General features: G+C 35.0%; 1 protein-coding gene across 1 annotated transcript in view; it reads left to right on the top strand.

Annotated features, from left to right (window-relative positions):
* The first annotated feature begins 6,944 nt into the window (after positions 1 to 6,944).
* Positions 6,945 to 25,506, top strand: part of gabbr1a (gamma-aminobutyric acid (GABA) B receptor, 1a) — an 85,794-nt gene continuing 67,232 nt past the window's right edge. Inside the window, 7 exon segments of the mRNA XM_048161499.1 lie at positions 6,945 to 7,209; positions 9,360 to 9,446; positions 14,057 to 14,121; positions 14,246 to 14,384; positions 15,212 to 15,397; positions 15,528 to 15,545; positions 23,251 to 23,411. Coding sequence (XP_048017456.1) covers positions 9,368 to 9,446; positions 14,057 to 14,121; positions 14,246 to 14,384; positions 15,212 to 15,397; positions 15,528 to 15,545; positions 23,251 to 23,411 — 648 coding nt within the window. The 5' untranslated portion in view covers positions 6,945 to 7,209; positions 9,360 to 9,367.

Genomic DNA, 25,506 nt, shown 5'->3' with positions numbered 1-25,506 from the left:
GCGAACAGTACGTGTGGCGGATGTATTGCAAAATAACATAAACTGCTCACAGGGGGTCAATAACACCCACTTCTGCTTCAAAATACGAGATAACATCTGCTTTTGTTACATAACTTATTTTCTTATCTGCACATGCAGCTTCGTCTATTTCCCCAAACACTGGTGTGACATGCACAGAAATTAGAGTATTGCCAAATGATTCTTTTTTGTAACACTGTAAATGTCTTTACTTACAATTTTGATTCATGAAATTAATACTTTTATTATGCAAAGTATATTATTTATTGGAAAGAAAATGAGATGACTGACATGAGAACGCAGCAGACCAATCAATCAATCAATCAATACAACAATCTTACATTTGGCAGCAACTTAGCGAGAACATACACTGCGTAACGTTTTTTTTAATTATTATTATTATTATTATAACCTTTATTTTACCAGGAAAAGAAGCACATTGAGATTAAGAATCTCTTTTACAAGAGCGTCCTGGCCAAGAGTGACAGCAACACATCTCACGTGGGTTTAACAAATAACATCCATAAGTACAGTACAGTCCAAAAGTTTGGAACCACTAAGATTTTTAATGTTTTTAAAAGAGGTTTCGTCTGCTCACCAAGGCTACATTTATTTAATTAAAAATACAGTAAAAAACAGTAATATTGTGAAATATTATTACAATTTAAAATAACTGTGTACTATTTAAATATATTTGACAAAGTAATTTATTCCTGTGATGCAAAGCTGAATTTTCAGCATCGTTACTCCAGTCTTCAGTGTCACATGATCCTTCAGAAATCATTCTAATATGCTGATCTGCTGCTCAATAAACATTTATGATTATTTTCAATGTTGAAAACAGTTGTGTACTTTTTTTTCCAGGATTCCTTGATGAATAGAAAGTTCAAAAGAACAGCATTTATCTGAAATACAAAGCTTCTGTAGCATTATACACTACCGTTCAAAAGTTTGGGGTCAGTAGGAATTTTTATTTTTATTTTTTTGAAAAGAAATTAAAGAAATGAATACTTTTATTCAGCAAGGATGCATTAAATCAATCAAAAGTGGCAGTAAAGACATTTATAATGTTACAAAAGATTAGATTTCAGATAAACACCGTTCTTTTGAACTTTCTATTCATCAAATAATCCTGAAAAAAAATATTGTACACAAATATTTTGTACAGTTGTACACATTAAATGTTTCTTGAGCAGCAGATCAGCATATTAGAATGATTTGTGAAGGATCATGTGACACTGAAGACTGGAGTAACGATGCTGAAAATTCAGCTTTGCATCACAGGAATAAATTACTTTGTCAAATATATTCAAATAGTACACAGTTATTTTAAATTGTAATAATATTTCACAATATTACTGTTTTTTACTGTATTTTTAATTAAATAAATGTAGCCTTGGTGAGCAGACGAAACTTCTTTTAAAAACATTAAAAATCTTAGTGGTTCCAAACTTTTGGACTGTACTGTATATATTGAAATACATACATAAATAATCAAAACATCTACAAACCGTTGTTTCTGTCTCCAAATCATTTAACATCACTTTAAAAATGTCCAGTGAAATCAACTCCTTAAGTTTCAATGTCAATTGCAAGTTATTCCAAGCAGAGGGAGCAGCAAATTTAAATGCCTTCTTCCCTAATTCAGTACGTACCACTGGAACAGACAGAAGGAAGAATTCCTGGGACCGAAGGCTCTAGCTACCAACATGTTTTTTTACTGATGTACATATGAAGATATGAAGGAAGCAGACCCAGAATAGATTTATAAATAAAACTAGATTAAAAAGTTTGAAGACAAACTTTAAGTTGGCTTGAAAAAGCCTAGCTAGAAAGTTTGAAGTAGTTTTAAAAGTTTGAAGTTTGAAAGTTTTCAGTTTGAAAGTTTTAGTTTAGTAGTTTTGATAGATAGATCGTTGCTAGGGTGTTGCTATGTGGTTGCTAGGGAACTCGGGTGGTTGCTAAGGTGTTGCTATGCGGTTGCTAGGGTACTCTGGGTGGTTGCTAAGGTGTTGCAATCAAAAATTGAGTTTGAGTCTAATGGGCTTCCGTAGTTTAAATTTGAATTTTGACAGTTGGAATTTGAAAGTCTTGGCTCATTTGAACATTCTGTCAATGAAAGTCAGTGGGATTTTTCCGAGCTTTAATAGTCATTTTTAGGAAAACCGTAAGTCGGATAAGTTAGAAAAGATATAGCACACTAAGTCAGAACAGTCTGAAGGTTTGACCCGAGTTTGGAGTATGTAGAGTTAAAGCTCTAGGAGGAGTTGGAAATTTTAGTCTCAGAAGAAAATAGCATAACAGTAAGTTGGTTTTTTCAAGCCAACTTAAATATGCCAGTGTTTTAGTCTACGGATGGACAAAGCAGACCATCCAACCCGAGCATACAACACACAATGATGAGTGAGGGATTTAAGATTTGTTACGAACCTTAATGCACTATGATAAACAGTGTCTAAAGCATGTAAACACTGAGAAGATGCATGCATAAATATAACATCACCATAGTCCAGTACAGACATAAAAGTGGCAGCAACAAGCCTCTTTTTAGCCTCGAAGGAAAGGCAGGATTAATTCTAAAATAAAACCCAATTTCACTTTCAGTCTTTTCACCAATTGCTGAACATGAGGGCCAAAGGAGAGATCATCATCAGTTAAAATCCCGAGATACCTATACTGAGTCACAAACTCAATCTCTGAACCTTGGGAAGTAACAGAAAGAAGATTATTAGGGATTGTTTTTGATTTAGAAAACAACATGAACTTTATTTTATCAGCATTTAAAGGCGCTATAAGCGATTTGACGCGTTTTTAGGCCCATTTTTTTTTTGTCAATGTCGCAAACATCTCCTTACTATGCGCTAGCTGCCTGTCCCCTGATTAAAAAAATTAGGGATTGACCACTTAACATAATAAACATTTTTTGATTTAGAAAACAACATGAAGCCTCCATTTTATTTGACAACACTTCGAACGTCAACAGGAAGTTACTCCGCCCAGGAGCAGCGCCTTTAAAACCAATTTCAGTTCAAGTAAGTTATGCTGAACAGTATTAAAAGCAAGCTGTAACTGAGAGAGAGCCAGAATGGGTGTAGATGCTGAACTATATATAACTGTATCATCAGCATAACAGTGAAAATTTGCATTATGAACATTTTGATCAATATTATTTATATATAGTGTAAATAGAAGTGAACCTAGGACTGACCCCTGCGGCACACCTTTAGTTACATTGAGTGAACCGGAGATAAAACCTTCTGCCTGAACACATTGAGTTCTATTTGAAAGGTTTAAACCAATCAATAGCATGTTTAGATAATCCAAAACTGATGAGTCGTTGCATCAGTAAGGTATGATCAACGGTGTCAAACACTTTCGATAGATCAATGAAAAAGGCTGCACAGTGTTTCTTGTTATCAACAGATTCAATAAAATCATTTAGTACTTTTAAGGCTGCCGTGGCTTTACTATGTTGTTTTCTAAAACCAGATTGATAATCGGAGAGAATATTATTAACAAAAAGAAAGTCCTTCAATTGTTTGTTGACAAATGTTTCAAGGACAGACAGCTTGGAAATGGGCCTGTAATTGTTTAGGTGTGTGGGATCTCCGCCTTTAAACAGGGGAAGAGCAAAAGCTGATTTCCATATAAGTGGAATTTCATTTGAGACAAGTGAATGAATTCTCACAGGGGGTGAATAACACCCACTTCTGCTTCAAAATACAAGATAACATCTGCTTTTGTTACATAACTTATTTTCTTATCTGCACATGCAGCTTCGTCTATTTCCCCAAACACTGGTGTGACATGCACAGAAATTAGAGTATTGCCAAATGATTCTTTTTTTGTAACACTGTAAATGTCTTTACTTACAATTTTGATTCATGAAATTAATGCCATTGCAATGTGTTTTAACATCACCAAAAGTTTGTTATCAGTATAATATTAATGTATGTTCAACACTCTTACAGTGTAATTGAATTGCAATTCTAATGTCACCAAAATACATTTAAAGTTTATGCTGAGTGAATTCTGCATTTCAAAACTTAAATACAAGAGTATATTTAAAGTGTACTTAAGTATACTTGGAATAGTTCCACTTTAGCACAAACAAGTATATTTAATACAACTTTAGTTGAACTTCAGTCAGCTGCTTTTGGACAACGAAAATGCATTTAGTACAAAATTAGTTGTTCCAATTTAGCAGACTTTAAGTGTACCAATTTATAGCGTGCCACAAGTACATTTAGTTATTCTGAAGTACATTCAAATAAACTGTGCTTAAGTATACTATTTTTTCACTAGGGTATACACACACATGCTTTATCTGCCAGCAAACGTCGTTCCTGATTTTAATAAACTGGCACCATCAGAACTGCAAGGGCAGAGAAGGTGAGCAGTCTCTCCTCTGATATGAAAGTGAAACTCCTAGCAGATGACTAAAATAAGACACTTTGACTGTAATTTATTCTCTCTGAAGTCATCCCTGCAATCTTTCTCTGGAAACTTGTACCATCCTGTCAGTTTTTACACAGCATCTGCTTACCTTCCTGACTCCTGAGCTGTTTAGATGCTGAAAAAGAAAGAGACAAAAATATTTCAAATGGTGCTGTTGCAAAATTCTTTTCCTTGCCCTGGTCTGTGCGCAATCTGATTATGACTTGCCTTTTTCCTTTTCCTATCTTTTTAGATATAACATATTTTATAGCTTTTCATAAAAATCATATTTTATAGATTTTCTATTATCATGATACACTCTTTTTATTAAAGGGATAGTTCACCCAAAAATGAAAATTATGTCATCATTTGCTCACCCTCACATAGTTCCAAACCTGTATGAATTTCTTTGTTCTGCTGAACACAAAGGAAGATAGGTAACACTTTACTTGAAGGGGTGTGCATAAGACTGACATGACACCTTCATAATCATGACATGACACGTGTCATGAATATGAAGGAGGTTTTATGAATGTTTATGACAACTGTTATTAAATGTCATTCGCTCAATTATGTCATTTTTAATGCAAAGATGACATTGTTTGAGATGTCTTTGTTACGACAACTTGACATAAACCAATACATCATAACCTGTCAGTGTCTTTGTCATGACAACTTGACATCATTTAGCTTTATGGGTTAACATTGCATTAAACTGTCATGTAGTTGGTTTTGACATTGGCTGTCATGAGGCCATTATAATAGTGTCATGAATATGTATCCTGAGCTCAAGTACAGTGGTACAAATTGAACTTGTCATTAAAATGTCATTAAGTGACAAAACTCTGACAAATAATTTTATAACAGTGTCATGACTATTTTCATTTTTTTTTTTTTTTTTTTAAGTTTCCTCCAACAGAAGGTCAGATAATAGACAATTTCAAATTTTGTAAAAAAGATGACACTGTTATAAAATAATGGTAACACTTTATTTTAGGGTCTTTTAACTAGTTGCTTATTACTATTAGCATTCATATGGCTAAAATATTGGCTATTTATTAGTACTTATAAAGCACATATTAATGCCTTATTCTGCATGATCTTATTCTACATTCTTAATCCTACCCAATACCTAAACCTAACAATTAACTATAATAAGCAGTAAATTAGGAGTTTATTGAGGGAAAAGTCATAGTTAATAGTTTATATGTGTTCCCTATACTGAAGTGTTACCAAAATAATGTAATGTAATGTTAACCCATAAAGCTAAGTAGTTTTTTTAAGTTTGATAATTAATCTGCTATGTCATGTTTATGACAGGTTATGTTGTCTTGGTAATGTCAAGTTGTCATGACAAAGACACTGACAGGTTATGATGTATTGGTTTATGTCAAGTTGTCGTAACAAAGACATCTCAAACAATGTCATCTGTGCATTAAAAATGACATAATTGAGGGAATGACATTTAATAACAGTTGTCATAAACATGCATAAAACCTCCTTCATATTCATGACACGTGTCATGTCAAGATTATGAAGGTGTCATGTCAGTCTTATGCACACCCCTTCAAGTAAAGTGTTACTGGAAGATATTTGGAAGAATGTTTGTAACCAAGCAGATCTCGCCCCCCATTGACTACCATAGTATTTATTTTTCCTACTAAGCTAATCAATGGGGGGCGAGATCTGCTTGGTTACAAACATTCTTCCAAATATCTTCCTTTGTGTTCAGCAGAACAAAGAAATTCATACAGGTTTGGAACTATGTGATGGTGAGTAAATGATGACCGAATTTTCATTTTTGGGTGAACTATCCAACTCATTTCTTTGAACATGGTCTTGAAAATAGACTCTCCAAAAGGATTCATCTCTTTTCAATTATTAAAGCACAAAGTATATAAATAGACGACTGTGCCCATAATGAATGGCTTGGCCTTAGAGGAACAGAAGACAATCCTGGAGGAAGGGAAAACTAATATAAAATTTATATCTAACTGTGTGTTTGCACATACGTATTCACTCCGCAAAGCACTTAGTAAACAATAGGTTTAAAAGGTGTTATATAAATAAATATCAATATTGTTTACTGAAATGAAAATGTGACTTTGATAAGAATAAAATTGTCTGCTACAGTACAATATAATAATTAATGTTTTTAAAACTGGTTATTAAGAACAATTATTTTATTTATATATAAATATATAAGTAATTTCAATCACTTTTAAACTATTGCAATCAATTAATTGATACATAATAAATACAAAATAGGGTAAATCATTCATATAAATATCTTTTTTAACAATAACATTAAAAAGTCAAAATATTACAAAGTAAAGTATACATAAATAGAGAGAGAGAGGAAAAATAATACAATATATTAGTTGACAATTGTACACTGAGCACAGAAGATGCCTCGTGATGCAAGGATGAAATGACGTAGGCTGCGTTCCCCCGTTACGTCACAAGTAAGTGAGATTGAGGAGGGAGTGGAAAAAAAGAAGGAAGGAAGGAGGAAGGATGAGAGCTATGTAGATAATGTTACTCTATGTAGCCTGTGATTTACACCTGCGATGATCCAATGAAAAGCAATACAGACCCTTCTCTAAAAGCCATAAATCAGTCCGCAAATGTGATGCACAGATCAAAGCGACATCGCGCTCATATGTGTGGATATTATCTTTAAACTCTCACTGAACGGAAATTGTGCTTATTTTCTTCGGGTCGGTCCTGCTGGAGCTTCACCGGGCCTTTGCTGTGAGTAAAACACTTTCACATGATGTCTGCGCTCGAGTTTCGTTTGTGTTTTTCGTGTGTTTTATTTGAAGAAGTAGCTCGCGGCTGTTTTATCAGGCATATTTGACAGGGATCTTTTGTTTTGACGAACCCCCCTCGAAGTATGCTTTGTACGGGACACAAAACTTCACAAACGGTGCGCTTAAAGGTGTAGACTACGCTGACGACATTCGCAGCCATGTTAATATGGAAACTTAAGGGAAGCATCATCCCCCAGACAACATATATTTTTAGACCAGAAAACGTCATGTTGTACAACGCAGAAGGTTATTAGAATAATAAAGCAGCAGGAGTGCATCTTTATGGGGACTAGCTGAAAGTACTTGTCCGTGGTGCTGAAAATGTTTCGCCAAACGGGACCGTAACCTCTCCAAAAACATTAACCGAGCCAATATCACATTCATGACACTGTCTCAGTCTTGTAGAGATGTATTTTGACTGTTTAATATCTGAAATATAAGCTAAAGCTGACGGTATATTTGTGCAACAGTGGAAATTATTCGTTTTATAGACTAAAATTTGCAAAGAAGTATAAAAAGGGAGATTTGATGTCAAAAGGATTAAATATAAAAATATAGCAGAGTGTCAAAATAAAGCATATCTGATAAATCAATCATATAAAAAACATTCAAGCATATTTTTTAGGTTTTGTCAAAAAAAAAGAAAGAACATTCTTAATATAAACCTAAACAACTGTTTCAAAACCAGAAGGAAAGTCTTGCTTAATGGTGTCACATAGAAATCAGCAAGATTTGTTTGAAATTCTATAGAAATTCCAATGAAATTCTATATTTAGCCTATCAAATATAAATTTACCAGGAACATCTCTCATTATCTGATGAAGATTTGGCATAACAGACACTCATTATATTGAACAAGACAAAATAATAACCTAATAATAATGATACTAACAATAGTAAATGGTGAATTTATGAACCAGCGAAGAAGAGTATGGGGTCAATCATAAAAAAACACCAATATTTGAGCATATTTTGAAAGTTTTTGTCGGAAAAAAATAAAGAACATTGTTAATATAAATCCAAACAACTGTTTTAACATAAGAAAAACCTTCAACCTTCATCCATATTCACTCCCTAGAAAACATCACATTCATGCAACTGCCACAGTTGCATAAAGTCTCGAGTCTCATGAAATTTTTACCTTGTTTAAAAGTACTATGTAAAAATATGAACTACAGGGACAATTAGGATAATCGAAAAAGCTGAAAATCTATTTGTTCAACAGTGCAATGCAAACTAATCATTGTTAGTGCATCCTATCCGTCCTTTGCGTGTTTGGATTACTATAATCTCTGAACTCTGGATTTTCAAGTGTCGTGCTCCGCCGCTGTGCCGTACAGAATTAATGAGATGGAGTGCTGTGGAGACATGTTTAAAGTTTAACTGATCCCTCTGATCCTCACCTCCTGAATCATCTCCTGTCTCTTTCCCATGGAGTCTCTTTTCCCCTTACATCTCTCTCTGTCACTTCATCTATCTATGTATCTATCTATGTATCTATCTATCTATCTATCTATCTATCTATGTATCTATGTATGTATCTATCTATCTATCTATCTATCTATCTATCTATCTATCTATCTATCTATCTATCTATCTATCTATCTATCTAAGTTACATTGACCTCTAGGTTGAAGTGTATTCAATACAGGAGTCAATATTGATGAAAGCGCTCTCTGTTCAATGCTTTGTGCTCTTGAAATGTCTTTATAAGAAGCTGTGTGTGTGTGTGTGTGTGTGTGTGTTAGACCCGTCTGCTTATGTTTGTGTTGCATGCTCTTGTTTGACCCACCCTGAATGTGCTTTTTCACTCTAAGTGTGGTTGAGGGAAAGCTCATAAAATCTTTACAGTGTAGGGACGGCAAACTGCCTCCATGTTCCACGAATCCTCCTCCTCCTCCACGGCCGTGTGTGGTGTAATTAAATGAGACAGCAGGTTATTATTATGTTTAACACATCTGAATGCCAACAAGATCTTGTCATGCCACGAGCAGTTTAATTGGGTTGAATAGAGCATGAATTGTGACCTGCTGAAATCAAGCATATTATTAGTCATATCTCTTTCTCTTTCTCTCTCTCATTCTTGTTCAGATGCAGTAATGGAGCAGCTATTATTTCTTGTAATTTTCTACTTGCTTCCTACTCTCATCTCGTCCATACATAATTCAACGACCGGAGGTAATGTGTGTGTGTGTGTGTGTGTGTGTGTGTGTGTGTGTGTGGATGATGTCTGGTCCGTGCATGTTGAATTCAACACCACAGAATGTCAAAAGTGGCCCACCTCTGTTGCTTTGTGAGATTAGAGGGCGTTCTGTTTAGATTCTGTAAACTGAGTTTCATGGATTTCAAACAGCGATCTGCCCTCAGTCCTTGTGGGATCATGTTCTGCCGGAACTATAGAAGGAAAATATGGATTGCAATGTCAGGTCTCCTTTTCTTTGCGAAAGCAATATATAGCCTACACAATCTTGGTGAATCAAAGCAATTCATTGTTATAGTACGTCTCGTGGGTTTACATATACCTTGCAAGTTATATATATATATATATATATATATATATACTGTATATACACAACAGTTCTGCCTTTTGCCGAGCTCATATTTATTTTCAATAAAAATGAAAATAATGTTCTAAAAGTGGAAATAAACTGCGAACGAGTGTTTAATAATATTAAATGTATTTATTGGGGAAGGTGTAGGCAGGGTTTTTATTCTCCCAATAAGGCAGCATCATTTAATAATTTTAATAAAAATAATAATTTACACTCTATGATATTATTGCATCCTGTTAATGTACAAAAATACTGAGGTGCAAATAGTATCTGCCAATCCTGGATCAACATCTTTGTTGATATATTTTGATATATGCATGTATAAATAAATATATATATTTAAATATATTTTATATTATATATAAATATTTTATATATAAATATAAAATTTTTCTTAAATATACACATGTATGTGTGTGTATTTTTTTATATACATAATTATTATACACAGAACACACACATTTATTACATAAACACAGATTTTTATTTTGCAAACAATTAATCGCGATTAATCGTTGTTGCAGCCCGTACAACATTCCAATCAACCAATCAGATTTGAGGAACAAGTTTACCGTTTATGTCAAGTTTAGGCTTGCAGCCAGGGTTAGGTGCTTCTACTGTACATCAATGTTATTCACCTATCTTTCCCCTCTGATTTTAGGGATAAGTTATGGGTAGGGTTAGGTTTAGGTGTAGAAATAGGGTTAAGACTAAATTTTCAGACTGGAATGTTGTTCCAGGATCAACAAAATATGTTGATCCAGGAACATGTCTTACTTTGCAAAATCACAGTGACCAAAGTGCAGATAGCATCTAATTACTATTTACTCGTATTGCAAAGAACTGATACTTTTACATTGTAAATAGAATCTATTGCTTTTTTCACCTAGTGTAAATAACATATCGCTAAGAAAATGCTGCTATGGACCCTTTTCACATTTACAGGTTTCTCTGAAGCGGAAGTCGTCATAGTTGGGTTAACTTTTATGGCGGTGAATGAGAGACTTCATTAAATATATTTTTTGCTTTTCCATTTGCACAAATAGCAAAAGAAAAACTCCACAATAGTGTTTTTTCACAACTTTCAAAAGGATGGAAAAAATAGAGAGAGATTGATAACGGCAGTCAGAAGAGAGAAAGACGTCATTTTTACCGGTCACTCCCATAGCCGCTGTATTAGAAACACCCTCACAGCAGCGTTAACTATTTTTTTGTAATTTGATGCAAATAGCATCCAACTTGCATTATATTACAATTTCAGCTAAAAACTTTTACTGTTCTGCTGAAGAAAAATGTCACCTACATGTTGGATGGCCTGAAGATGAGTAAATTAACTGTAAATTAAATTTTCATTTTTGGATGAATTATCCCTTTTAGGAACGAAACAAGCGACTGATGTTATGAGTGAGTCATTGAATTGTTCATGAATTGATTTTGTTCATTCCACACCAATTCATTCAGGAAGGAAACACCACTGATGTGTGTTTTTCAGAGAAGTTTCGATTATTGTGGGTTTTTTTAAAACTATTTTCGAAAATTGACACATACTGGCAATATTCTGTCTAAAATGCAAGTTCCTCTATTTTTAAGTTCATTGAATTGTTAGCAACATCACACAAGTGTACAGCTGCCTTAAATAATTGCTTGTGAGATTTGTTTAAATATGTTTCTCAGGGCCTTACTCAATAAAAAACAAAAAAATTTTAGGATCTCTCTTTTTTTAAGTGCTAAACATCTTAAAGGGGACGTCTAATGCCCCTTTCAGAAGATGTAATATAAGTCTCTGTTGTCCCCAGAATGTGTCTGTGAAGTTTCAGCTCAAAATACCCCACAGATCATTTATTATAGCTTGTCAAATTTGCCCCTATTTGGGTGTGAGCAAAAACACATTTGTGTCCCTTTAAATGCAAATGGGCAGCTGCTCCCGGCCGTCTTTCCAGAAGAGGGTGGAGCTTTAACAGCACTTTGGTTGCTCAACAACAACAAAGCTGGAGAATCTCACGCAGCCAAAATGATGATTGTAAGTAACGGTGTTCAGCCTTACATTGTTCAAACCGGAGTCGGACACTGATGGAGAGACTCAGGAAGAAGTTACAACTTTTAGAATGAAACTGGTCGTTTCTGAACGGTTAGTGGATAAATTAATGTAGTTGCTGTGGAGTTGATTCAATTCATCGACTAGCATGTGCCGTCATGTTAATCTTTTGTGCAAAGTCCAGCGTCCCTCATATGTGAAGCAGTCTGGCATAAGAATGACGGCATGGTAACGACACTCTACTTTACAACAACTCTTCTCTAAAGCAGCCCAACATGGCCTCACCCCTTTATTGCGTGTTCCCGGGGACAAGGGTTTATTTAAATTTTAGGGTTAGTGATGTCACCAACCAGTGACGAAGCTCATTGTAGTTCCTACCAGCCGTTTGTTGTAGTCCTTAAGAAGCAATTTCTGTAAAAGGAAAATATCTCCCTTTGCTTTGAACTTTGAATGTTCGTAACTTTGCAGATGTTGTTTATGCTCTAACAGCAACATTACACACTAACTAAAGATAAAGGATTAGTTCACTTTCAAATTAAAATTTCCTGATAATTTACTCACCCCCATGTCATCCAAGATGCCCATGTCCTTCTTTCGTCAGTTGAAAAGAAATTAAGGTTTTTGATGAAAACATTCCAGGATTTTTCTCCATATAGTGGACTTCAATGGCCTCCAAACGGTTGAAGGTCAAAATTACAGTTTCAATGCAGCTTCAAAGGGCTTTAAACGATACCAGACGAGGAATAAGGGTCTTATCTAGAGAAACCACTCATTTTCTAAAAAAAAAAAAAATTTTTATACATTTTAACCATAAATGCTCATCTTGAACCAACCCTGCGTTCCATTTTGAAGGGCTCAACCCTATGCCCTCATCCCTTCAAAGGGTTTACCCTCCAGAGTGAGAGCTTCGAAGGGATGAAGGTTGTAGGGGTCAAAAAACTCTTTTTTTGGAACGCACTTCTGCGTCATCTTAACGAGACAGTCACGGAGGATAGATTGCGCAAGCTGCGCCTTTTGTTTAACGTTAGTTTATATATTTATTTATTTTTGGTTTATTGCACCATAATGTATATTGTGTATATGTATTTGAAACATTTGAATGGACTGATAGGTACAATGTCATTTTGACCATAATAATGTACTAAATCTAACTCGTATAAATATTACAGTAGTATAGAAAAATACTATACATATATTTATATGTAAAATCGAACTCCTAACCGCCTTCCGTACCTATTCTGTGATGTCAAAGAACTTCCCTGTGCAAAAGGATCATGGGGGCCCGAAGTGTCCATCAGTTGTACCCTTCAAAATCCTTAATTCCGAAGGGCCCTTAATTGAGCACTTTGATTTGGAACGACCCTTCAATATGGCGGCCATGATTGTTTTCACTCCGAAGTGCCCTTCGGAGGGCGATATATCCCGTTTGGAACGCACTGTAAGCTCTTTTATTTCTTTTCTCTATTTGAATTCCAGCAGTGTAGACACTGCTAAGTGTATTACTGCCCTCCACAGGTCAAAGTTTGAACTACTTGTTATATACTTGCACTAACATATTATATATGACAATTTAGTTCAGACTTTGACCTGAGGAGGGCAGTAATACACTTAGCAGTGTCTACACTGCTGGAATTCTAATGGAGAAGAAAAAGAGAGCTAGTTCAAGACGCGCATTTATGGTTAAAATGTATAAAATTTTAATTTGTTTTGTAGAAAATGAGCGATGGTTTCTCTAGATAAGACCCTTATTTCTCATCTGGGATCGTGTAGAACACTTTGAAGCTGCACTGAAACTGTAATTTTGACCTTCAACCGTTCGGGGTCCATTGAAGTCCACTATATGGAGAAAAATCCTGGAATGTTTTCATCAAAAACCTTAATTTCTTTTCAACTGACGAAAGAAGGACATGGGCATCTTGGATGACATGGGGGTGAGTAAATTATCAGGAAATTTTAATTTGAAAGTGAACTAATCCTTTAAAAAAGTGAAATCATATTCAACCGCCCCTTTAAACATTCTCCATGCGGTATGAGCACTGTATTTTGATATGAGACAGTACCATTAAATCATTATAAACTATCAGTGTGTTACAGTCTTGCAAGAGGACTCAAATTTAATATTTCAGATGTAAATGTACCCAGAACATTAGTCATTCTCTCTATTCGTTTCATCCTCCCCCATCTCTCTTACTCTCTTTCAGGATGTGCAATCATTCGTCCCCCCAGAGATGGAGGGATACGCTACAGAGGACTGACTCAGGAACAGGTAAAACTCTACGGCAGCACATTAAACTGGCAGCCATAAACATCACTGTCAGTTCTGATGGGACTTTGACCCTTAGCAACATCTAATTCAATCTACAAATGTCTCTCTTTCTCTATCTCTGTAGATCCGCAGTGTGCAGATCTTGCCAGTAGACTATGAGATAGAATATATCTGTAGAGGAAGCAGAATTATTGTGGGGCCCAAGGTCCGAAAGTGCCTCCCCAATGGCACCTGGACTGACATAAACCAGCTCAGCAGATGCTGTAAGTGCCCTTGCTGTCCTGTTCTACTGATTAATATCTATATTTATTACACGGCTCTGTGGAATACTGGATTCTGATTGGTCAATAACAGCATTCTGAGGTCAAAAGCATTTGTATAATGAACTAAACTCTATAATTGAACAATTTCGCTTGTGTTATGTCTTGTATTGCTCCCTTTCTTCTCACATAATAAAATTACTGCAAATCAATACATCCATTTATTAATTTATTTAGTAGTATCCATGTAGGGATAAAATGTAATTTATTAATGTGATGGAAAAGCTGAATTTTCATGATCCTTCAGAAATCATTCTAATATGCTGATTTGATGCTCAAGATTTCAAAATTTGTTCTTATTAGTTGAAAAAGTTGTTACTGCTTAATATTTTTGTGGAAACCACGACAAAAGTTTGAGGTTAATAAGAAAAGAAGAAGAAGAAATTAACACTTTTATTCACATTAAAACCATTTATGATGTTACAAAATATTTCTATTTCAAATAAATGTTCTTTTTTAAGTTTTATATTCATACCAAGAATCCTGAGAAATGTGTGAATTTCCAACAAAAATATTGTGCAGTGAAAGCTGTTTTCAATATTTAAAAAAGTAAGTACCATTATTAAAAGTTGAGCACCAAATTGGTATATTAGAATAATTTCTGTGATATATTATTCAATTTAAAAAACTATAAAACATATAGTGTTTTATTTAAATGTAATTGTCTGTGTGTTGTTGTGATAGTGGCATAACACTTCAACACTTCAATGTTAATATAAATGTGCTAAAAGGGTGTCAGCATGTGCTTACGCTGTTGCTAAAATCCTCAGTATTGGTTTGCCCGCGTTCCTGGATGTCTCTGGAGAACGGGAGGGCGATTCTGCAGCCCTCAGGACAACCAGTAGAGGGCACAGTTCTTCATTACAGCTGTCATGCTGGCTTTCTATTGGAGGGTTTCAATATCTCTCACTGTACCAAACTGGGCAAATGGGACTCACCTAAACCACTCTGTGTCTGTGAGTATATGATTTGAGTTAACTGTCAATCACACAAACACATTAATATAAACACATTTTATAAATATGAATGATCAGTTTAACTCCATGTGGCTCTTGTTTTTTCCCCCTTATATTTGCGCATCATCAGATGACAGTAACTATACAGGTAAGACATAAGATCATCTCAAGGAGTTATTTCATTTCTCATGTGAGAGGTCACTTTTAACAAGGACTCAAAATAATATTTTACATCCCATGATAATCTATTTATCACTTAATAGTCCACTTTAATTTGCTTCAAATATGTAAAAATAGCAGAATGTAAAATGAGAATGTTAATGTTAATATGCTATATTTAAAAAAAATTCTTACCACAACTCTCATTGTGTGAAAATCGAAATAGTAATGCTTTATTTACCCACAAGGGGGCTGTATTTTACCATCAGTCTTGTGAAAACAAATCTCCATTATTTTAGTGCTATATACTGTATGTGTAGCACTAAAATAATTAAAATATTATTAAAAAAAAACATGTTTTGCTTTATAAATTCATCTTGTTTCACCATCCAGAACATTTCTGTTCCTATGATTATTGCTACTTTAAATATTTTATGCAAGAACTGTTGTTTTATGTGGATGTACTCCATGATCCTGTTTATTTATAATTTGATAAACAACAAGATTTTTAGATAAAGTTCATATGCATATGTGAAAGTGATCCTGTAACTTGTTTTTTCTTTTTATATTTAAATGCCTCTGTACCTTCATTAGTTCTTTTGAATTGGCTATACAGTATAACAAAGACATTTTTGATGCTCTGGTGCTCTTTGGTCACTTTTGACTGAAAATTTTATGTTCTGTTTTTTATTTTTTATTTTTTATGTCATCGGATTGATGCTTGGTGTCATTTGTGGCACTTGCGAACAAAAAAAGGATCCACACACAACAAATAGGGCAAAGGCTCTCCAACTGTTCGTTTATTATACTTCAACAGACATGCCACAAAAAGACGTGCAAAAAGGTGCTACATTTTTTGAGAACTCTTCATAAGTGCCATATAATTGCGGATACACACCTGCATCCATTTAAAGTGCACAATATTGCCGTAGACATCCTAATATATATGCATGCAAAGTAACAAATTGTGGAAACAAATGGGTAATAATTATTGCATACACAGTAATATCCCCAGAGTTAAATCAACTCTGCTCAGATTACATATGGTCCCTCTCTAAATAGTGTTAAAGTAACACTGAACCAGAGTTAAAGTTAATGAGATAATTAAGCAATTAATAAGGCTGTGACTGAAGTCAGTTGTAGTTATTTTGTTTCTCTTTTCTTCAGTGATTCTGCTTGTTAACAGCAGGTGTTCATCACTAATGCATAATCATTACTTAATTAATTGCTTAATTATCTCATTAATTTTAACTCTGATTCAGTGTTATTTTAACACTATTTAGAGAGGGACCATATGTACTCTGAGTAGAGTTTATTTAACTTTGTTGATTTTGCTGTGTAAATATTACTTAGTAGCATACAATTCCCTCAAAATAGATCAATAAATATAAAATAATATTAAACAACATTATATTACAAACAGGTTACATTTGAGATGTTCTGCCACTTATGACTGCACTGTAAACCCTAACACTCAAAATACTTAATTGGTTTGAGTAGGACAAACTTAAATTGAACAAATTAGTTCAGTTAGATTAACTGTATTGTGTGTATATAAGTGTTATATAGTGTTTTTTGTGCAAGATTAATGGTAAGGGAGATTTAGTAGTGATTAGTGTTTTGTTATGCTAATTTAGAAGAGTTTATGTTAATGTGGGTTTTTGGAGAGTTACCATCATGGTGACAAGTGGCACATGCGGCTTGGTTTGAGAGCAGGTAAGGGTGTACTCACACTAGTAGGCGCTCTGAACCGTGCCCGAAAGCGTTTGACCCCTAAAGCCTGGTACATTTGACAAGTGTGATCGCTCTGTTCCGTGCCCAGGCGCGGAATTCGTTTAGCCGGCCCTGTCCCGCTTGGAAGAGGTGGGCCAGAGCGCGGTTCAGTTGGGCTCGAGCGCGGTTCGCATGCAGTGTGAGCGCTAACCGTGCTGGAGCATGGAACAGCTATACTTTTGTGTGCGCTACTGTCATCATTACGACGGCAAACGTCTTTTTTACTTCTCTGATAGTACACCTTATCAATTCATGTAATTAATTTGAGTATATGTATAATGGGTATATTATAATGGGTCTGATTCTCATCTTATTGATGAACAGGAATTGTGGTTTGCGAGTAAAGCTGCAAATTCCTCCATTAATGTCAGCTGCCTTCGTAATAATCCTCTGAAACCTGCTATTGAAAATCGCTGTGCTGCATAAATTATAAATAGCCATCTTAGGCAGTATCTTAGCAAAAGTGCATTTCTTCATGTTTTCTTCCATTCAAAAAGTTGCATCGTATATGACGTAAGCGTGCTCCGGCCTGGAACGTTTAGCGCCGTGTCACGTGTGAGTACAGGCCAGCGGGGGAGGGGGGACAATCGCGCTCGGGCTCAGTTCAAGGCAACCGTGCCTAGTGTGAGACTGTGAGTACACCCTAAGTTACATGTTTTAAGTTGCTGTTCTCATTCAGAAAGGTCTATACTATGCTATTGTTAACATATTAGACAATTAGCAAGTTGGCATTTTCTGAATTTTCATATTAGGGTTTACAGTGAAGTAAATAACATTTAATTTGAAAGAACTCAAAATAAAAAAGTTAATTAAATAAATCTTTTATGTTAATTGCTATTAAAATGTATGAGTTCACTAACTCAGTACTTCAAGTTAGGAGCAATTAACTCACATGAGTACACGCTGCTTACTTAAAATTGGGAACATCATTACTCAAGAAATTTGATGTAACTGTTTACTTCAAATTTTTTGAGTTAGCCCAACTTATTCGGGTTTACAGTGTGGGAGAAGTATGAATGTAAACCCTAAATGAGGGTTAAAGGCCTTAATGGAGGGCCATTCTCAATAGAAAGCATTTGATTGGTCAAAAATCTGTGTAGTGCAGGATGAGTCATCAATATTTGTTCTCTTTTCCCAGAAGATAAAAACTGTATATTTTAGATGTAGTATATATCTAAACTTGTACTAACATATCCAGTCGATGACTTAAAAGATAACACACATGATCCAAAAGATACTCATTTTGATAACACAGGGTCTTGAAAAGTACTAAGTATTCTATGTATATATGACAAACATCCTATTTAAATTAGGTAATATAAGTTTCATGCATAAAAATAATAAAGAATAAGCAAAATGCTGTTTAAAATAGTTTTAGATGCAATGTAGTAGTAGGACTTCATGTCAACTCCCAGACTATTGAATCTCATTATAATTCTTCACGCTGCCAGAGCCTCTCAGCATTAATACAAGCGCTCCTGCAAGCACGACTGTAGCACCCTCTCATTCATCCATCCCTCCCTTTAATTGCCTTCCATTCCTCTCAATCCCTCTGTCCTTTCTTTCATTTCCCTTCGTTTCTTTCAGCTCTGCTGATTTAGACTATCAAGCCACGCAAATGCGCTCGACTCTCTCTCTCTCGACTCCCTCTGTTAACTCACAGCTAGAGATCACCGCCTACTTAGTGCACTCTCAGCAGGCTGAAGATTAACACTCGGCCAGAGTGTGTAGATAAGTGTGTGTTTCTGCCCTGTGTTTATATGAATGTATATGAGGTTATGTGTGTATCTCAGCACAGTGTGTGTTTATGTGTGTGTGCACAAAATCAAGCCTGTGTGTACGGGGTGGTGATTACATTGCTCTTACTGTGCTTGTTAAAGGATAATTCAGCATAAAGGTGACCTTTTGTTTGCCAGCCCTCTATAAACCCCTCTCTTGCTTTATGAACAAGAACATAAAATATCATTCTGGTTTATAAACATATTTAGTTATCACATAAACTAAAGGGTAATTATATATCCTCACAGGAGGCTTCTCCAGCCTTTCTTTTATTAAATAACAGCTAAAGATCAGGGATGAATAATTAATGACTGACATATGGAGAGAGTGGATTCAAAGGGAGCTCCAAATGTCACCGGAGCATCTCTGGTCCTGAAGTTCACGGTGGCTCAAGTCATGAATTTCAGCGCTACTCTGTTGTTTTAGAGTATTTAAAGTGAATAAGGAATGCAGAGGGCTGCGGGGGCAACAAGACTGACATGCTGTTTAAGGTGTCATTATGGGCAAGTATGCAATTGCACTACAGATGAGATCGGATGGATGGACGGATGGACAGACAGACAGACAGATGGATAGGCAGATCCTGGTTGATTTAGCTGATAATGAAATAGTTGTATTAATGTAAATAGTTTGTATTACCGCATTCCAAATTATTATGCAAGTGACAGTAAGATTTCAGTACAATAAACATTCAGATTTTAGTTTCTCTAAAAAAAAGTTTGTTTGTTTATTTATCCATGTCTTTTTAGATAACTAGTATCAATCTCAGACAAAATAATTTGCCAGGTCTATGGAAACCCTATGGTTGTTCCACATTATTAACCAAGTCACAGTTCTCATGCAATATGGGAGGAAGAAAGATCTTTCTGAAGATGAAAAGCATGAAATGGTCCAATGTTGTGCAAAAGGCATGAAAACAACTAATACTGGAAAAGACTTGGATAAATAAAACAAACATTTTCTTAGAAAAACTAAAATCTGAATTTTTATTGTACTGAAATCTTACAGATATGTCACTTGCATAATAATTTGGAATTCAGTGTATGTGCTCAAATGCATGTAAAATAAAATAAAAAATCCTATCTACAAGAATTTTCAGACAGAATCGCCTGATTGTACTCAGTGTTGGGGGAAAGTTACTTTAAAGGTGAAATGTGTACATTTGAGGAGGATCTATTGACAGAAATGCAATATAATATACATAACTATGTTTTCAGTGGTTTATAAAGACCTTACATAATGAACTATTATGTATTTATTACCTTTAGAATGAGCCATTTCTATCTCATACATCATGGGTTTGTAAACGGACAAACTGCTACAGAGCACGTTTGCTTGACTGGCTACTCTCTGCTGTCTCAGACAACGACATTTTTGTCCTGTGTTGGTCACCATAGCTTCTCTATATTGCAATTCGCAACCTCACTGCTAGATGTCACTAAAATTTACACACTGCACCTTTAAATGTAATGCATTACAATATTGCGTTACTCCCCAAAAAAGTAACTAATTGAGTTGCTTAGTTACTTTTTATGGAAGGTAATGTGTTACGTTACTTCTGCATTACCTTTTCCCATCTGGGCTGGGCTGTTTGTTTGTTCTTTTTTTTTGGCAAATGTTTATCTAAAGTCATTTTTGCTTTTTAGTATTGTTGAATTGGATAATCAAAAGTCAGCAGCAAATACGTTGCTTTATAAAGTGAGATTAAATACATGAAGTATATTTCTATTATTTAACATTATTATTTTTGTGCAAGTGGGATGAGTAATTGTGTGCTCACATTTAGTCTAGAACTAGTTTAGAATAACCATCATGTTTACACAGCGCACACAAAGATTGCCCTCGATTCCTCTCAACATGGGGACAGGAGAGCTGTCAGTCAATAAATGGGAAAAAAGAGCAACTTCCGTTACTTATTTGAAAAAGTAACTCACATATTTTGTTGTAAATATAAAAGTAATGAGTTACTTTAGTTTTAGTTACTTGGAAAAAGTAATCCGATTACATAGCCTAACTTGCGTTACTTGTAATGCGTTACATCCAAGTGGCATTTCAATGTAATTTGTACAAATAACAATTTAGTTGTATGAACAAAAGAAATTCAAGTAAAGCTGACAAATTTTTTTATACAAAACATTTGAATTTGTCACTGTTGCATAATATTTATATGTGCAGTTTACTTAATAATGTTATGTTTATTACTTAAGGTGAACACATTTAATGACTTAATTTATCTTATTAAATTAACTATTCGCTCTACAAAATTGCATTTAAAATTTGCAGAGATCTATCCTATAATCATGCGTATATGATGCTCACAGCCTAAACACAGGCGCCACTCTTCTGCATAATGGTAACCACAAAATTCGAAAACATTACAGAAACTCCTCTAAATGTCCAACATAACTGAACATTAAACACTAACATAAACTAACAACATCTTTCACTTTACTGAAAAACACATAAAATAACACTTTAATCCCTGAATTTTCTCTCCTAATGCAGTCACTTGCAAAGCATGCTGGAAACTACGGATCCACTGCACAGTTTATGTCAACATTAATTTGTGTGTTTCACTCAGCAATGTGAAGTTGACTGACAAACACTTATTAAGTAAAGCTGACAATACTCATTTTTAGTAGAAACAACTTAGTTAAATTAAGTTCATGTAGTTACATGAGTTTTTTAGGTAATGTGAACAAGGATGGTTTGAGTGAAACTAACAACAATGAAAGTTCATTTTTTGAGTGCTGATTGTAAGAGATAGATAGATAGATAGATAGATAGATAGATAGATAGATAGATAGATAGATAGATAGATAGATAGATAGATAGATAGATAGATAGATAGATAGATAGATGATAGACAGAGAAAGAAAGAAAGAGGGATGGACGGATGAACAGGTAGATAGATTGCATGACTTTTGAAAATGATTCTGATTCAGTGAAAGTGATTCTGATTCAGAAGAGAGCGATAACTTTAACCCCGCCCGCCTTCCTGCTATACAACAGTACTGTTCGTCTGTCAGTGGTTCAGTCAGTTCTCTGCTGTCTGCTCTGAGTACGGATCTCTGTGTGCTGCGTTTGGTGGTCAATTTCCCCCCTCTCCTGCCGACGGATTAAAGGATTATGCCGCAGCACAATTGTTATTTTCCTATATTCTGATCAGATGCCGGGATAATATGCTCGACAGCTTAAAACTTAATCACGTTTCGCGAGCGGCGCGGTAAATAAAGCAACGCCAGAGGATTTGCGGAGCGCGTTCTGACCGACAATGTCGCTCAACACCACCTGTTTTTCTCTCCTGTCGTGAACCATGAGCCTAGCTGTACTACAAACACACCGACTGTGACTCTGAAAGGGAAAGAGACAGAGACAATAACTGCCCGATGGCGCATTTGTTTTTACCCAACAATGAAAGCGTGATTTCTGTAGTTAAGCTTTTACATATCTGGACAGTTGGTTAATGTTGAAGCGCTTTCTGTGACAGGACATTAATGATTTGGTGTCGGAGTCTAAACTATTGAGAAGATTCTAAAAGATTCCAAGATAAAGATTCCGAAGACTTTAAAGATTCTAAAACATTCTGAAGATTCTAAAGAATTCAAAGATTCTGAAAACTATATTCCTAAAGGTTCCGAAGATTTTGGAAGACTTTAAAATATTCTGAAGGCTCTGGAAAGGTTTTCTGAAGATTAAGCAGAGTTTGAAAATTCCAAAGAGTCTAAAGATTCTGAAAGACTCGCAAGACTTAAGCTACAAGAACTGTACATTAAGACGATAAGAGCTTAGTGCTACTGATTCCAGCCATGAAACTATAACTACTGTAAACATATCAGTCCCAACTAGAGTCCAGCATTTTCATATTTTGACAAGGACTGACATTTGCGCGTCTAAATATTACTTTACGCTTAAAGTGTTTTTGCGCGTTCCAAACACGGTTCTGTTACTTTAAACTGGACACATCGCACGTGCTGACACTTTCAGCTTTGCTCATAAAGGCACAGTTTAAGTTCAGAACGTATAAATATCGAATTGGATACTGATGGCATCCAAGGAAAGGATCTTGGGGAGAGTTTGGAGAAGCTTGACTCTCCTTTACGCATTGCTTATCTTCCTCTCCTGGCCGTGTGCGGTTGCAGGCAAGAAGAAACTGTACATCGGAGCTCTGTTTCCCATGAGTGGAGGATGGCCCGGTGGTCAAGCGTGTCTCCCCGCAGCCCAGATGGCTTTAGATCTCGTGAACAACCGGAGCGACATTCTGCCGGACTACGAGCTGGAGCTCATTCATTACGACAGCATGGTAAGAACTGGCCAACACTTAACATTTACAATTTCCATATTATATGTATGTGTTTTCCTGATATATAAATATAGCCTACATGTTTTGCTCAGCATTTAATCGTATCATTTCATTCAAAATTGCAGTTGACATGAAAGCTTTTGTAACATTATACACTACCGTTCAAAAGTTTGGGGTCAGCCATTTTTTTTAGGAAAGAAATGTATTAAATTGATCAAAAGTGACAGTAAAGACATTTATTTGTTGCAAAAGATTTTATTTAAAATAAATGCTGTTCTTTTGAACTTTCTATTCATCAAAGAATCCTGAAAAAAAATATCATCCAACTGTTTTCAACATTAATAATAATAAATATTTCTTGAGCATCAAATCAGCATATCAGAATGATTTCTAAAGGATCATGTGACACTGAAGACTGGAGTAATGATGCTGAAAATCCAGCTTTGATCACAGGAATAAATTACATGTTAAAATATAGAAAACAGTTATTTTAAATTGTAATAATATTTCACAATATTGCTGTTTTCTTTTTGTATTTTTAATCAAATAAATGCGGCCTTGGTGAGCAGAAGATACTTCTTTTAAAAACATGATTTTTTTAACTTTTGAATGGCAGTATATATATATTGTGTGTGTATTATGTAATTAATTTACCACCATGCGCTTACCTTGGAAATCATTTTAGTACATTTTATGCAAACATTTTATACAATAGCATACAAGTCAAGTAAGTTACTGAATACTTGCCAAAATATTCTAATATAATTCATGTCAGTAATTAGATAAAGTTCTTGTTCTATATACTTTCAATCTCCTAATCCTCAATGTCATTTTAACTAGTATATTTGCATTTTATCAGAAGTAGTGTTTTTCATCCATGTAGAATGAATAAATATTTTTCAAGGGCTTTTGCTAAGTACTTTAGTAAGAAGAAATGTCGTTGCCCTCTTTACCGTCTGCTAATTTATTAAAATATTTCATGTTCAAGGACTGAAACAGAGATAAGTACCAGATGTTAATTGAAGATGGCATGAAATTATCAGTGTTTAGCAGGTGCTTCATTAATGTTGTGGCACTGATTGTATCTTGAGATTCAGGGGTTGGTGTCAAGTTGACATTGCAGTTGTTGGTACATTAATATTTCACAACTCACTGCACTTGGCTGTTATCAACAGCCTGTAAGGCTTCAGCTGCATAAAGTAATTTGACTTCCTAAAAATACTCCCAAATTCATGCACCATGAATGCTTATGTATGCCTTTAGCGTTGCAGAGTTTTCGAAAGATCACCCCCAAAAGTGTATTCCTTATTCCTAAATACATTTTTTTTTTGTGCAATATGCATCAAGAGAGAATTTTTCTGACTTTTGTCAAAAGTTGGTTTCAGTTCTGTTAGCATCCATAGACAACCACACTTTTAAATATGTCATAAGAGCTGGTTTGATATCTAAAATGTCCGATAGGAAATATGTGCAAGAATGTGCATTTGTGATGTCTCTCTTATCGCTGCCAGTGAATACGTAGCACTTTCAGAAGTTCAAAGCGGGCCAGTTTAGTTTAGTTTGGTGTGATGGTACTGAGCACCCCATATAGGTGAGGAAACAGTTAAAGAGTGCTCTAACTGGACAGAGATGTGTTGTATCATGGTTGTGATTGGTGAACCACACTCTGCATTGCAATCACACTCAATATAGAGGAAGAATCAGGGAGAGGAGGGTTGGCATGGCAACAGCCACCAGTGAAACCACAGTTCAAACAAACTTGCATCCCTGTAGATCTTGTAAGGATAAGGAGGTTCTTCTGCAGACTCCTGTGTATTGGCAGTACCTGTCTGACCACTCACGATTGAAAGGTTCTTACAGATGAATCATAACTATCTGTAAGATGTCAAGATAATCATCATCTTCCAAGTTAGTTCATTAAACCTCCTACTGGCTTAAGAAACCACATCCACCTGTGATCCTTGTGTCGAATTTGACCCACATTGAAAAGCATTAAAAATCCATTAATGATTTGGATACAATAGGTGTATTAAGGATTTTTTTTCTGATCCCAAAATGTGTTATGATAAAAAAATTCTATTGATTAAGATTTTTT

Source organism: Megalobrama amblycephala, linkage group LG16 (assembly GCF_018812025.1).
Source record: "Megalobrama amblycephala isolate DHTTF-2021 linkage group LG16, ASM1881202v1, whole genome shotgun sequence".
NCBI lineage: Eukaryota > Metazoa > Chordata > Actinopteri > Cypriniformes > Xenocyprididae > Megalobrama > Megalobrama amblycephala.
This window is presented reverse-complemented; position numbering and strand designations above follow the sequence as displayed.